Source organism: Dermacentor andersoni, chromosome 3 (assembly GCF_023375885.2).
Source record: "Dermacentor andersoni chromosome 3, qqDerAnde1_hic_scaffold, whole genome shotgun sequence".
NCBI lineage: Eukaryota > Metazoa > Arthropoda > Arachnida > Ixodida > Ixodidae > Dermacentor > Dermacentor andersoni.
In genome coordinates this window covers 57,303,917-57,319,654 of record NC_092816.1, presented here as the reverse complement: position 1 = coordinate 57,319,654, position 15,738 = coordinate 57,303,917, and the positions used below count along the sequence as shown (strand labels likewise).

General features: G+C 43.8%; 1 protein-coding gene across 2 annotated transcripts in view; it reads right to left on the bottom strand.

Moving 5' to 3' along the window:
- Positions 1-15,738, bottom strand: part of aPKC (protein kinase C iota type) — a 53,263-nt gene that overhangs the window by 25,670 nt on the left and 11,855 nt on the right. For both annotated transcript variants that reach the window (XM_050195479.2, XM_055063165.2), the window contains 6 exons: positions 10,582-10,693; positions 8,050-8,162; positions 7,211-7,375; positions 5,264-5,361; positions 3,561-3,697; positions 2,275-2,360 (listed from right to left, as the gene is read on the bottom strand). In XM_050195479.2, coding sequence (XP_050051436.1) covers positions 2,275-2,360; positions 3,561-3,697; positions 5,264-5,361; positions 7,211-7,375; positions 8,050-8,162; positions 10,582-10,693 — 711 coding nt within the window. The remainder of the gene's footprint in view (positions 1-2,274; positions 2,361-3,560; positions 3,698-5,263; positions 5,362-7,210; positions 7,376-8,049; positions 8,163-10,581; positions 10,694-15,738) is intronic.

Sequence of the window (15,738 nt, the reverse complement as noted above, 5' to 3'; positions counted from 1 at the left end):
AAAGGCGATGCGACGCCGTTTACATGTAGCGCCTTAACTCTCACGAGAACGTAGCGCCACATGGTGTCGTATAAGGGAAGTGCAACCGACTTCCGGTGTAACTGGTTTCCGGTAGTAGGCCGAGTGCACGTTGGTGGTTGAGTGCCGAGAAATAGGCAGTTTTAGTTTAGCTTACGCAACTTATAGCGTACGCTATACGCTATAGTGTAGCGGACGCGAAGCCGCGCACGGTTTTTGCAGCTTTAGTTGGCCAGCGAGATCTTCGGATCTCAAGAGGCCATATGCCGTCGTTGCGGCTATTTTCCGACTCTCGCGATAGGTAGCGCAGACATATCGAATGTTTCTTTCGTTAGGCTTCGACTCGTTCAAAACGAGCAGCGATCTCGAAAACACCACAAGGATATCCATAATACTCTGTCGTCGAAGCGGCCTGAGACTAAGCGAAAGCCGTTTACGCAATCATTTGCTGCGAACGAAGTGCATTTTACAAAAGCAATGCCAAATTCAATTCGAAGCGGGCAGCTGGGACCGCCGCCATGTTGGTGGCTAATTCCTTCCCATCATTCCTAATGCGACGATCCTGCGTTTACATGCTCCGCGAGAGTCGACTCGCGCCCGTAAATCTACCCTCGCCTGGCGCATTAATGCAATGTGCCTTCCTAGCGCATTACTGCTGTTTACATGAATGTGATGCGCTAGAAATGCGATGCGTTGCGACACTGTCGCATTCATGTAAACGCAGCTCCTGAGCTCATGAATTTTGAGAAATGTACCCACTTCATTAACCTTTTCAGGCGCTGTGTACACAATTGTATGGAGCAGGATACTGCGTCAACAGCAAAAGCACTGATAAAAGTAATGATATTAAAAATCTGTCGCATAGATCTTGAAACACTTATGATTGGAATTGCACTGCGATTTTGAATAACATGCAGAATGTTTTACCAAAATGAGTGGGAAGGTAGGACAGATGGGTGTTTTTACTCGGTGCCAGCATTTTGTATGTAGTGGGTTCACTTCTTTTATTCTTTTGCACAATGTCATGCACCAGGCATAATTTTCAAGTGGCTGGATAAGTGCTTCTCAAGCTTTTCAAAACACGAAATAGCTTATATTCTAATATTTGATGTTTCTGTTCCTGTCGTAGGCTTTCACATGGAGTCCACATTCTGTAAATTTGACAAAGCTCACTAAATTGAAAATTCTTAATCTTTTCTGCAGTGGTACGCTTTCTACGATTCTGAAGATGCAAGAAATCTGGCGAAAGCAAGTTTTCACTGAACGGGACAAAGTGGCGCCTGACAGTGTTAGCACTGATTTAACTTTAGATGTGGAACCCGAGCAGCGGAAAATTTGGCACAGCGAAGACTGACAAGAACAGATTGTTTTTATACCACGGCGACTTGCTCGACGACACTGATGCTGCCAATTTCACCTGCTTTGGAAATTTGTCAGAATAATCTTGCTTGATAAAAGTACTTCCTGTATATATGGCATCGTCTTGCGCTGTCGCAAGGCAGTGCAGTTTCCTTCACAACTGCTTTTTTTGTATGCACTTAACATCCCCACTAGTGAATAAACATTGTACACAGTTCTGCATGCCTATTAGGCTGTGCATGTTCCTCATCGCACTATCTCGAACCCAGCAGCTTCTGCTGCTTACATCGGGTTGGGCTGCTCGCACACTCTACACAGCAGTGAATTGCACTGTACTTAGATTGAGGTGCCCGTTAGGGAATGCAGGGCGGTCAAAATTATTCTGAAGCCTTCCCCCACGACACCTCTCACAGCCACAGTTCAGTGTGGCAAACCTGGCTTGCACACAATAATTATCAAAGTTGCTCCAGCACCTACTTCTGTGAGATGCAGGAAACAGACCAAAAGAAGATCTGGTAGCCTTAATAAATTTTAAAAAATTGTAAGCTTCTACGTGCCAAAACCACTTTCCGATTATGATGCACGCTGTAGTGGGGGACTCTGGAAATTTTGACCACCTGGGGTTCTTTAACGTGCACCTAAATCTAAGTACAAGGGTGTTTTCGCATTTCGCCCCTTCGAAATACGGCCGTCATGTCCGGGATGCGATCCCGCAATCTCGTGCTCAGCAGCCCAAGACCATAGCCACTAAGCAACAAAGGCGGCGGGTCTTTGTAAATTACTCGAGGTTCCTTTCAAGAAAAAAAAAGAAAAAAAAAAAAAACAACATTGAATCCATATCTGCAAGGCCTAGAGAAGTGCCCAACGGAGCAAGTGAGCGCTGAAGAGTGGACCCACCTTGCACATGCCATAGTCGGTCAACTTGATGTGGCCCTCGTGGTCCAACAAGACATTGTCCAATTTCAAGTCCCGATAAATGATGCCTGCAAATGTGAAGACAAAGTGAAGTGGGCTCTGCCGGGAGGCGCTTCTTCAAGACAGTTATTGAAATGACAATGAAGCCTCGTTATAGTAAACTAACATTGCACTAGGACATGCTAAGTGGTTAACCATGCTGAAAGCCAGAGACAGTGCATAATGGGCTTGACAAGATGAGGTAAGACATCAGTACAAGCATTGTCTCTGTCTTTGTTATTTTTTGTATCTTATGCATGCATTCTTGCTTCCAAAATAAACTGTGGGAACAAAAAAAAAAGGAAAATTATGGAAACAGGGGTCCTTCATTTCCTCTACTGTTTCCAAAAGGTGCAGTGCTGTATGCCCTGTTTTAAACAACAAAAACAGCGGGTTCAAGAGAAAACAACAATTTTCGCTGACCAAGCTCGCAGCAGAGGTGGACATTAGAATTTGCATGATAACTGCCAATACAATTATTGAAAATTCTCGCCAATTAGTGTTTTAATTAAAACATTTAGGACTCGTGTCTTATTTGCACAAATGAAGTCACTCAGTGCTCAAAGCGTGACCTCTTTGCTAGAGGCTTCTCGCTTTGCACCAGCTGAGAAATGCAGATTCGAAATGTGCCACGAAATGCATTGCTGCTCCAGTCGCCACACTGCATTATCCCAGATAGCGGAAATGCATCAGCGGCAATGGCAAAGCATTTTCGCAGAAGATATTGAGCACTCCAAAAAAAAAAAAAAAAAAAAAAAAAAAAAAAAAAAAGAAAACGCGCAAGGCAGAGGATTTGTCGCAGACAGTTACACTTTGAGCACTGGCCGACTTCAAGCCTGAAGTTACAACTTATCCACCTAAAGTAATTATATAGAAGTCCTTGAGCAATAATTTGTTAATTGTACCGGCAATTACTGTGAAAATTTTGACATCTGCAGCTGCTACGAGGCTTCGTCAGCAAAAACGATCCTTTCTGAATCCACTACATTTAATTATTTGAGGCAGTCATCACAGTCACAACACTGCACTGCAATAAAACAACATCCACTAACTACCAAACGCTGGCACAAATGCCAAAATTAAGGTTCACAGTTTTGGAGCAACTACTGTAACGTAGTTGCTGGAATCAAGCGAGAAAACAGAGTGCCACTAGTTTCCCGCAGTGCCGCAACTGTGGCGCAGGACAACCGCAAAAATGAGATATGAAAGAGGAGACAAGAAGTGCTTACCCCTTTCGTGTAAAAAGTTGAGGGCAAGAGAGATTTCGGCCGAATAAAATCGGGCGTGCTCTTCCGGCAGGCGGCGCTGTCGTTGCATGTGGAACATCAGGTCGCCTCCCCGCACAAACTCGATCACAAAAAACAATCTGCGAGGAAGAATAAGACAGTTGGCGCATATGTGTGTGTGCATGTATAAACACACACACACACCAACAAACAAGCAAACAAAGGTGTAATTCCCCCATCTGGCTGATCAAGGGAGGGCACTATTATGCTCCAGAGTGAACACTATCTGTATTCCACAGGCCGTGATGCTTCAGTGTGTGGTGCTCGAACTACCGCATTTTTTAGCCACTCCTTGCTGTGCCTGTGAGATACGAGCACTGTCTGGAAAAATGGATCAACAGCAGGCAGGCACAGCTCATTTTTGTGGGAGAAGCCTCTCTTGCGTTCTTGACCTGTCACTGACCACGCCCCTTTCAAAAGAAGTCGTCCCGTTTCAGGTTCCTGACCGTCGGTCGCCAACCGATAACTCAGACGTGCTTGATTATTCGGACAGCTTTGCAACGCCGCCGCTGGCCCCATGGACGTAACGTTTAAGGACAACATAAATTTCAGACTTTGCCTGCATGACCGTGTGCTAATTTGACCACCAAGTCAAGCAGAATTGCATGTTTTTGTCTGTGAGACATCACCGGCATGGTCGTCGCCCATGTCACTGGAGCCTCCTCCAAACTGAAACTAGTCAAACCAAGTGACTTCAGCACTGATTGCACTGAAACTGGAATAAAAGTTAAGCCAAGTCGCCAAGTTGTGAAGGCTGTATTTGGGGCTTGTTGTGGAAGTCCAGCGCACGAGAACCGAAAGCTGCGTGAGTTGGTAATTATTCATGATTAACCTGTAGTGTGCCCAATGAACGAAGAACGCTTGTTTGTAAACTACTCCCGTCACTCATTCTTTTTGAACGCCACAGTTGTACCATGAAAGCTCAGCATGTATCACGATTTTTTTTTATTTACGTGTTAAATAGTAACGCAGCCTAGGTGACTTCTCCAAGCTGAGCGCGGTGATTAGGTAAGGGCAGCCTTGGACAACGACTGTTGTGAAGAAACCCGCAGTCATTCAGCTATTGCAGTGCGGTCCACTTCTTTCATGTTGCCACACAATGAAGATTCAGTGCATGCGTTGACCGTACTTCCGGCTACCTGTAGTGACAGCACAACAATGGTCAAGGTACAGACTAGGTAGGATGCAAGCAAACCCATGTGCACACAGCAATGTGTTGATAAACTTGGGCCATATTCTCGGGCCACCACTTTCGAAGGTGCTTGCACTTTTGTAATATTCTGCGTGGCTAGCACTAGATGCATTGACGAGAAGCCGACGATACACCTGACACTAGTCACAAAAAATTCCAGAAGAGTGAAAGCATCTCCGAAGGAGGACCCCCTAAAATACAGCACACTTTTCTTTGGTCGCTTGGCGAATAGTCCCATATATTATGGCAAATCTGATATTTTGAACTCCCAATTATTCAGATATTTAGGCACTCCTATCAAATCCAAATCATTGATTGGCGACTGTACCTGGGATCTTGTGTGAGAGGTTTTGGCAGCCCCTCGAGATCAACTAGCGGAATTCAATAGTATAGGTAAAATGAGCAATACACCGATGTAAGCAAGCAGGTTAGCCAAAAAAGCTGAACGACTGACCTGCTCTCTGTCTGGAAGCAGGAGTGCAGGCCCACTAGGAATGGGTAGTTGGAGGCCGTTTCAAACACATGCTTTTCTGTCTGGATCCAGTCAATGTCCTGCACATCACAAAATAAATGCTCACTAAATGTTTCAAGAAGTTACCAGTAGCATGCAAAGGATCAAGAAGTGGAAAACGCTGCTCTTTATACTATTCAGAAACATACTATTCATAGTGAAGAAATAGCAGGCCAAACAGGCGCAAAGAAAGCAAGCCTATCAATGACGTCAATCAATCAAACCTTATTGGTGACTTCAATGGAATGCTTTAGCAAAAAATTCAGAATTTCCATCTTAGCATTACAATCGAACTAACTAATAACAATAGTAAAATGCCAAGAAAATCCCATTATAATCGATAACTGTTACGTAACCGGGTTGCATAAAAAATGCAGAGGGTACAAATATTCAAACATTTTAAATAAACAGGAAGATGACCATAAGTTATTCCCCTATCCTGCATTTAGATTTGCAACTTAATCTCCCAATAAGCACCCATTTTTGTATCTTGAGGTGATAGCTAGTTCGCTAAACTTGCCCTTGTGAATGCATGCCCATCCAAAAAGGTACTGATGCTGTTCCGACACTGGCGAAAACTGCACACACCTTGTTTATGGCCTCTGCTGTGCCACTTTGGCGGTCATGCTGCAGTCTGTTTTACGAGGAAAGCGGTTACTTATAATTTTTAATTGAATTGCCAGCATGTCCTTGGGGCAAGGAAGGGGGCGAGGCAGGGCTTCATACCTGCCTAACCAAAGTATGTATTTATATAATTGAAGGGCCTTAGAAATGGGTTTTAGAAATCTTAATTTTGGGGGTTTTACACGCCAAAACCATGATATGACCGAGGCATGCCGTAGTGGGGACTCCGAATTAATTTTGACCACCTGGGATTCTTTAACATGCACCCAATGCACGGTACAAGTGGCCACATCAAAATGCAGCCACCTTGGCCAGCATTTCATCCTGTGCCCCGGGCTTAGCAACACAACACCAAAGCAGCACAGCAAGCAGAAATGGCTTTCGTAAAAAACAAAGGTGAAGTATTTCTCATAATGGGGGGCGGGAGTGGGGTGAGAGAGAGAGGGAGAAGGGAAGTACGATTGAAGCTGAAAATGTCAGCCTTACTACATGCACGGCTTTTTACATCAGATGAGCTGTTTCATTTGCCCTGGAGAGAAGAATATAAACAAAAGCAAAAAAAAAGAACAAACAAGCAAATCAAGTCCAGATAACAAGAGGTCCAGGGCTGTCTAGAAGTCCTGACTGGAGCAAGTATAACAGCAGGCCTTTCGTGTCTTGGACTGCGTCCCCACTTTTGTTCTACAGTTCTAGGAAATCCTTAGTCTGTATATGTCTTTGAATACTAAGTGATGTCTGCTGCTAACTGCACGGTGGTATAGTGGTGGCAGTGACATAACACATGCTCAGTACCACCAGGTTGTTCACACTGAGAGCACAAATGCGAACTGAGTTGCTCGATCTTAAACAAAACTACTGGTGTAGGCTACACAATGTCTCAACCAATAAATAAACCTTCAATGTCCTTGCCCAGTACCCGGGAGACTCTGAGGGTCAATGCTGAAAAGAGGGACATACTGACGATGTGGGTTGGTCCAACAAGCCACAGGCCAACAATATAGTGAGGATTTCGTGTATGTGTATGTATATGAAAGATACAGACATACTAATTGGAATGTGGTGTGCTCTGTTATAATGACAAAAAAAAATATTAATTTTTGTGCTTCGTTGTGCTGCATTGATGAGCAGTCAGAATCAACAAACACCTCCAGCAAACATCCTTTTATGCATTTACTAGCAAACTCCTGTGAGCAGTTCAGCATTTTTTCGCAATAAGAACAAACTCAAGAGTGAAAGGTTTAGTGATCGACAGCAGCACTTGCATACCTCGTCATCAGTGACAAGCTCCTTCTTGATGATCTTCATGGCATAGATCCGGTTGGTCTTCTTGAGTTCCACCATGAGCACCTTGGCGTATGAGCCACGGCCAATCACCCGAATCAGGTCAAAGTCCTGCAGACCGTACTGGCACGAGTCGCCACCAGATTCCACCTGCTCCAAGCAGGAACAACGGGGGCAAATCCCACTAGGCATCAATTATTTTCTCAACCACAAAGGTTTACAGAGCCTCAAAACTAGGAAGAAAGTTCAACTTACACAATAACAAACTGTGCAACAAATTTGTGAAGGAATGTGATCTCATCATGGTTCCTACATATGGAAAACCTCTGCAGTCACACGTGTACCATATCAGGGTTACATTCACCAGCTCGATTACTTCTTTGGCTTCAAACGTTCGATCTGAACAGAAGTTCTCTCTGCCACCAGTTAGAAAACTTCTTTTGCAAATTGAGGCCTGACAAACAGCTCTCGTTGACATCTCACATGGTTACGTGCCGGCTTTCATCTGAATGCTGCTTTATCGTTATCTTATGTCATGTAGTGCCTACCAGAGCCTCATGAGCCACTGCCCCTTCCAGTACTTGTATTTCCCCAGACTGTCACGATGGTGTCTGGTTAAACAGCCAGTTTACTGAAGAGAAGGTTCCAAGTTTCGAAGTGACTGAAGTCACTTCTGCTCTTCAAACATGTATGTGTATTTTATTTTATCATTGTTACTACACCCTTCGACGATGATAACACAGCAACACCCAACAGTGATGCGACAAGCACAGCTACAAAGCTCTTATCACTATGGCTGCAAAACCTAAATGCACTGCTCTCACCCCTCCCGAAACTTGGTCATCAATGTCTTGGCCAAGGTGACCAGCAGAAGAGTCGGTAGTTGTTTCGACAGCTGAGCTTGCCCTTTGATGTGTCTTATGCCTGGGAGTTCCAGCTAGGTAGAAGAGAGAGAGAGAGAGAAAGAGAGAAAAACAAGATGACGGTAAGCAAACAGTGACCCTCCATGCTACTGCTTTCTAGGATGTTGTTAATGGCAAATGTTTAAAATTTAACTCGGGGCAGATCTGCTTACTATACAATTTGAAAGAAAAAAAAAAAAAAAAAACCCAGTCGAAGCCAAGAAATATAAACTTCAAAAAGAACTGTGAATTATTTATATTATGCAGACGTTGACTGTTAACTGCAAAACCACAGATTTTGTTCTTTAGTGATGCGGTAAACAGGCACTCCTCTACAGTCACCGCTAGACTAAACTGTGCCACAGATAAAACGAAGTATATATTTATAAAGTTGATCCCTGAAATATTTGCATAACAGCAGCCAAAATATTCGTTGCCATCCTACAATTGTTTCACAGAGTGCGCAACAGTGCTACAGATAAGTCTGAATAATGAAGCAGGCCCAAAAATCAGAGTGAGGAATTGGTTGGTGATTTATCTGTATTCTTATGAGATCAGTTTTTCACTACACTGGACACGAATTAAGAATAATAAAATTTTTAGAGTCACAACAATTTTAAACCAGCTAAAAATGAGAACATTTTAAAATGACATGTATGCTGGTGACTGGGCCACATCTCCTGCCCTTCGTCCCTTCCTTTAACTGTTTCTTAATCTTAAGATGGTGAGACACTGTTGCTTGGTGAATAGACTTTTCATAATTGTAAAGCTGGCTTTCCTTGCGAGGTGTTAGCCCAACTAATGACTGCCATTTTTGCAAACAGCGTGTACAAGCACACTTTGCTTGTACAGTCGAACCCAGTTGTAACGATACCGGTTTTAACAATATATTGGTTATAACAATGAAAAGCTGCTGCATCGTCAAATTTTCTATGTTTTCTATGGAGAAATAACCAGCTTATGTCCCCATGCCGCATTATCAGTTCTAACGATGAAGCCTGGCTGCTGGTTGTTCGTGCCGAAAGGTAATAGAATGCGAAATCCTTGAAAAGATAATAGAAAACGTGAAATGTGAGCCACTGCGCGATTGCCCGCCACCCCAACTGCCGCCACGCGCTTCTCTCCACGGGAGATGCACACCAGCCTCACGCGCATCTCTCCCGTCGCCCTTCCGTCCCTCCGAACACGAATGCGCTGCGCCCATAGCTCTGCGCCGCGCCACCCTCCAAAACATGAATGGACCTCGCCAACTATGCTGACAACGCTACCGGCGCGGCTCGCGCTGCTCCCAGATTGCTCGCTACTATTGTCCTCATTCTTGGCAAGTCACTTGTGCTTGTCTTTGCTCGATGCGTCAAAGTCGTTCCTGGCCACGCTGTTTCTCAGCCTCATTTTACTGGCCGCCGAAACGAAAGATGGCTGATCTGCCCGCTCATCATCGGCAATGCCCGACGTCGCCGGTGAAAAGAAAGTGCACTGCTATAGATTCGGAAACTGAGTGCTTCTAAGTGATAAGGCAATCATCGCGAACATGCTTGCATCAGATAGCGACAGTGACACCCACACCGGCAGCACTGACATGGTAGGGAAGGCTGCGTCAACATTGTCCCCACAGGAGGTCCTGCACATGATTTAGTCCCTCATGAGCTTGTTCTCGCGAGGGACCTTCCGCTTCACTACATGGAGCACCTGAATGCCTTGGAAAAGGATGTCAGCAAGCTTCGTGTAAAGCAAGCAAGGCCGACGGACATGCGGTTTTTTTCGTGCAAGCCAATGGGAAGTACGTGGCAAGATGGTTATGGCGATCTCGCTCCGGCATTTATTCTGGATTTCTCAAGCTGAGATGCTACCACAGCAACCCTCCCGCATTCTTTAAAAGGCGCCTTTTGGGGCCACCAAAGCGATGCCTCGGCGGAGCTCGTATGTCACTTGCTGCCTGTGACCCTTTTTTGCAGTTGTTATAGCAGTGCCATTCTCGAACGTTGACAGCCACGGCTTGTTAACAACACGCGATCGGAACGCACAGGAAGAAGAGTTAAACAGTTGAACGAGTCAACCCAATCAGAAGCCGGATGGAGGAAGGTGGTGGGGAAGAGAACTGGCCTCCCCACCATTGTAGTTTTCTCGAAAGAGCTACACCATCCCCCATATGGACTTTTTTTTTTTTCATCTAACCCGGTTATAACAATTACCGGTTATAGCAATGGAATTTTCGTGGCACTTGAATATTGTTATAAGTGGGTTCGACTGTATTATGGCATGAAAAATGTAGATGTGTCGCTCGTGGTGAAACCATGTTTAAGAGAGAAGCCCCAGCACGTGCTCGGCACTTTGACTTCTTTTGAATGATAACTGGTGCTGCCATTAGTTGAGCAGATGTGCAGTGCAGAGAAGTGCACTTGCCAGCTAGGAAAAGGGTGATAAAATGGAAGGTGATAAAAAAGCAAGACTTACCTCTGGTCAAACTTGTGCCATTGACGTCACCGCCATTTGTTGTGTCGTTTGTCCTTGATGGTGCTGGTGTAGTGGGGGCAGACGACTCAGCAAACTGGTCCTGGTCATTTTTCTGGAAGGGCATTCAACATCTTTAAATTACACATTTCTTTGAGAACGTAAGTTCCGTACCTTGTCACAGCGGACAATGCATGGCACAGCGCAGTGTTAAAGGTGTACCGAGACGAAAATATTGTGTCCTGCACTTTTTTCGTTTTTAAGTAGCTGCATACTCCATAATTACGATACGAAAATTCAATCCCTTAAGACCATCATGAATAATTACACTACCTTTTAGTCGACCAGTTCAAGATGCGCCCCAAGTGCAGCATGGCTTTGGGCACAAAGCAGGCGATCGTTCATATTACTGAGACTTGAAGTGGAGGTCATGTGGTATCACAAAAAGTCTAAGTGAACGCTAGTCAACCTTGGTGCAGTCGTGCCCTTCCAAATGTGCACATCTCTTGGAAAGGCAGAAGGACCCCTTCTCTACCTTTCCCCCATGGAGTGTTGAATGGGCTCAGCTTTTGGCAGCACTGTCATGGTGTGTCTAAGATCGTGACATCTGGTTTCTGTGACAGCAATAGTGTCCTTCTTCACATCCAAAGCTGCACTGCACTTAGCGTTTGTTTTGAAAATGGCCGCATAAAGAGGAAGCTTTAGCTCCGTCCCAACTCTGATGCCGTCTATTCAGATACATGTAGAACACAAAAACTCTTTTCTGAGATAACCACGGGGCCTATTTTAATAAAATTTGTTGTATTTGAGAAAGAAAGTTAAATTCTAGTGACTGCTGAAGCGGAAGTTTGATTTAGGGCCTCAATATTTTAAATGGAGTTTCCAAAAATTGGTAAGTTTGGAAAAAAGAATAGAAGCATGAAGTTTACAAATTTGTAGCTCTCCACCTAGAACAGATATAACAGTTCTGTAAACTGCACCCATTAGAGCATCCAAAGCAGACAAATTTGATAGGTAAACTTATGTTGCACGTGAATTTGATACATTGTTTACAAGGGTTTTGCAAAAGTTCTACTTACAAATTAGTGGTCTATTTGAGAACAAAGTATAACATATCAATTCTGTCCACTTTAGGTGTGCTATTAGGTGCAAATAACAGAATTATGATATCATTTTTCATTAATGAGTTATAAAGTTGCAAACTTCATAGTTTCATTTTCTGAAAATTTGCAATTTTCGTCAATTTTTAGTAAAAAATTGATGGCCTAAATCAAAAATTCACAGCCAGCAGTTCCTAGATTTAAAATTTTTCTTTTAAGTGCAACAAACCTCATCAAATTTGGTGCAGCGGTCGCCGAGAAAAACAATTTCTTCTTTCCCATGTATTTAGATAGGAGGCTCCGAGCTAAAGCTTCCTCGCATTAAAAGGAGACGCAATTATTTATTTGTTGCTGTCTCGAGGAATTGAGTCTCCATAGCACAATTACTGGACCAACTGAGAAATGAGAAAAATATTGTGCCAGTACTCTTCTAAACGCTAAGCACGAAGAACAGGACTGGCTCTTTCTAAAGGTAACAAACAGCTGTTTTGTGGCCAAGTATGCAACAAAAGATTGAATACAAGGTCTCTTAATACATTTCTCAGTGAAACACTTTTCTGGTTATCATGACAGGTTATCAATGTTGCTGGTTTGAGACGGCCTGTCCCAAACATGCACTGCCATTTTGAGCATGCCAACACCACTTGCATCAATTTCCAGGCACTGTCTGCAGTTTCTACTTCGGCAATTGTGGTAGCACATTCCCACAACAGCCCATGTCCAGAACAGCATCAGTGGCATTGCAGTCAAGAAAGAAGTTGCTGGGTGCATGACCAGCTACAACCAGCTACAACCAACACACCTTGTCGCTCAGTGCAGTAACCATTTTGAAAGCAGGCTGAGGAATGCGAGTAGTACTAGTAGTGACTGCCGGAGTGTCGGAGAGTGCATGCTTAAAAGTAAACCACCTCAAAACAGCATTCTCTAGGAAGACAGCAAACTTCACAGTCTTCACTTGAGTGTGCTTTTACCTGTGCCGTAACTTGGTGTAATGGAGGTCGTTCACTAGGGAGCATGGGAAAAGGAGCTACACGCATTAGGTGCTGCTGAGCTAGGGCCACGCTATGAGGGATGAAAATCAGTTAAGACTGATAAAGTAGTAGTCACTCATAAATTTATTTTTGTTTATTTCACAATAAATGGTTCATTACTATAAATCACAGTGAGCTGTTGCAGGAACTTCAAGGCTGCGTGTCCCCACCTGTCTCTCCCTCTCTGTATATCTTTTTTTAGGCTTATCAAACATCGTCTCAAGGTGCGAGTGGCCTTCTGTGGTATTGTAGAAGTGAAGTTTACTAATAGAGCTAACTTAATTCTCCCTTTAGTAAGTAAGCCTTTAACTTTTTCGTTACCGAGATAAAATGGTCCTTTTTATAGGTCTTGGAAAAAAAATCATTTACCACTACAAATAATACCAAGCAGACATTGCAGCATAGCACATTGTGCATAATGAAATGCTCTTTCGAAAAAACATATGTTGCCGAACAAAAACATTTATTAGGTAAAACATAAAAATTTTAGAAAGTGCCATTTTTTCTGCCAGTTGATAAAAACAATAAAAAATGATATCTAATAAACATTAATATCAAAAGAAATTCAGAATATACATTTCAAAGATAAATAACCCAGGAATAGCTAAAAAAATAAATAAATGCTCAGTATTCTGCCATTCTTCGGATACAGAAAAGAAACTAAGACCAGTTCATCGCTCATGCCATGTGGTGAAGCAGTTCCTGTATTCTGTGAAGCATGGTGAGAGGTTCCACAGCTACCTTAACTCTACACAAGAAAAGCAGGAAGATCCCTGTAAAGAAAGGGGTCAGACAGGGAGACAATATCTCCAATGCTATTCACTGTGTGCTTGGAAGAAGTATTCAAGCTATTAAACTGGGAAGGCTTAGGAGTAAGGATCGACGGTGAATATCTCAGCAACCTTCTGTTTCCCGATGACATTGTTCTATTCAGCAACAATGCAGACGAGCTACCACAAATGATTGAGGACCTTAACAGAAAGAGTATAAGAGTGGCGTTGAAGATTAATATGCACAAAACAAAGACAATCATGAATAGCCAGACAAGGGAACAAGAGTTGAGGATCTTCAATTAGCCTCTAGAGTCTGTGAAGGAGTACATTTACGTAGGTCAATTAATCACCGGGAACCCTGATCATGAGAAGGAAATTCACAGAAGAATAAAAATGGGTCGAAGTGCATACAGCAGACATTGTCAGCTCCTGACTGGAAGCTTACGATTATCACTGAAAAGCAAGGTGCACAATCAGTGCATTTTACCAGTGCTGACATATGGGGCAGAGACTTGGAGATTGACAAAGAAGCTTGAGAACAAGTTAAGGACCACGTAAAGAGCAATGGAACGAAGATTGCTAAGCATAACGTTAAGAGACAGAAAGAGAGCAGTTTGGATCAGAGAGTAAATGGGTATAGCAGATATTCTAATTGACATTAAGAGAAAAAAAGATGGAGCTGGGCAGGTCATGTAATGTGCCGGTTAGATAACCGTCGGACCATCAGGATTACAGAATGGGTTCCAAGAGAAGGGAAACGCAGTCGAGGACAGCAGAAGACAAGGTGGAGCGATGAAATTTGGAAATTCGCGAGCACTAGTTGAAATCGGTTGGCACAGGACAGGGGTAATTGGAGATCCCAGGGAGAGGCCTTCGTCCTGCAGTGGGCATAAAACAGGTTGTTGTTGTTGATGATGATGATGATGACGCTGATGATGATGTGCACTCTGCACTTTTATCACGAAACGTATGGTTTTTGTTCAACTTTGCAGTCTTCGAAACACATTTTGCAGTTCCACCTTTTCGGCATCGTTTGAGGATGGTCTGATGAGAAGTCCAAGGAACGCACTTCACCAGTTCGTCTAGAGTCATGCACCTCTTCCAGGACCGATCGCTCTCAGCGTAGCTGGGTAACTACAAGATTATGCACCCAAGCATCTCTGTTTGCACTTCTACAGATTGTCTTGATCACCTCTGCAGAGAAGAAGAGTATAAAGAAATCCTACGCTGTTGTAAACTGTCTTGTGCTGATCCGTAGGGCAGGGCTGAGATGTGCTACGGGCGGCCTTTTTGGCGTGAATGGAAGTTTCTATGCTGCTGATGGCAGCACATCATAAGCAAGTATGCACCCTGAAGATGATCAGTAGAGCTCACAGATCGTGTAAAAAGATAGGCAGATAAGCTCGCACAAGCAAGGAGACCGTGCAAGGCCGTAAAGGAAACTTGCCAATGAACAGCTGCAGATATACCATGCTGACTCAAAATATTGTTGCCGTCAGAGCTTGAATCTGCTTTGCTGACATCTTCGGAATCATAACATCATAACTCAAGCCCTCGTAACTAAATTGAAGAGCAGGTGCAGCATAGTTTCGAGCATGACGCTTTCCTCGCGACGCAGCCGCGCGGGACCACACCATAGGAGTGACTTTCGATAACTGCGCAGTGACACCGACAGTGCCACGCGCCTGCCTTTTATGAGATAAGCCAAACCAAAACTCTTGGAATGTGGTTGAAAATTACAGGTCCACATGTTGGACATGAGGCGGACCTTCAGAAATACCCTTTGGCAGAATAAAATGACTAGGACTGCAAACCAAAGCTGACTAGTGAACAGCTGGCATCACTTTCGGTTAATTATCACTGCTCAGCCCTGTCGGACAGCAAAGCCGGCGATTTAATTTAATCCTTGACTTGGTGCGAGCCATTTACAAAATTTTGATGCTAGTGCAGCGTAATCGTGAGAGGCATGCTTTTTTTCTCGAACACGGCAGAAGGTGACAGCCACGCCTCTTTACGCTACAACATACGTACATTAGTTCACAAAAAGGTCCGTCAGAAATCACAACATCACTGAAGCGTGAAAATTTAAACCGATTCTGAATGTTCAGTGCCTGTACGAAGTACTGGATGGCCTTATGCCAATAAGAAATGGCTCCAACATGTTGAAATCGGATATCTAAAGGATCAATCACCGGTGATCGATTTGAATAGGCGTGGTAACGAAAGAGTTAAGCGGCTCCAAGTTAGTGAGGTTCT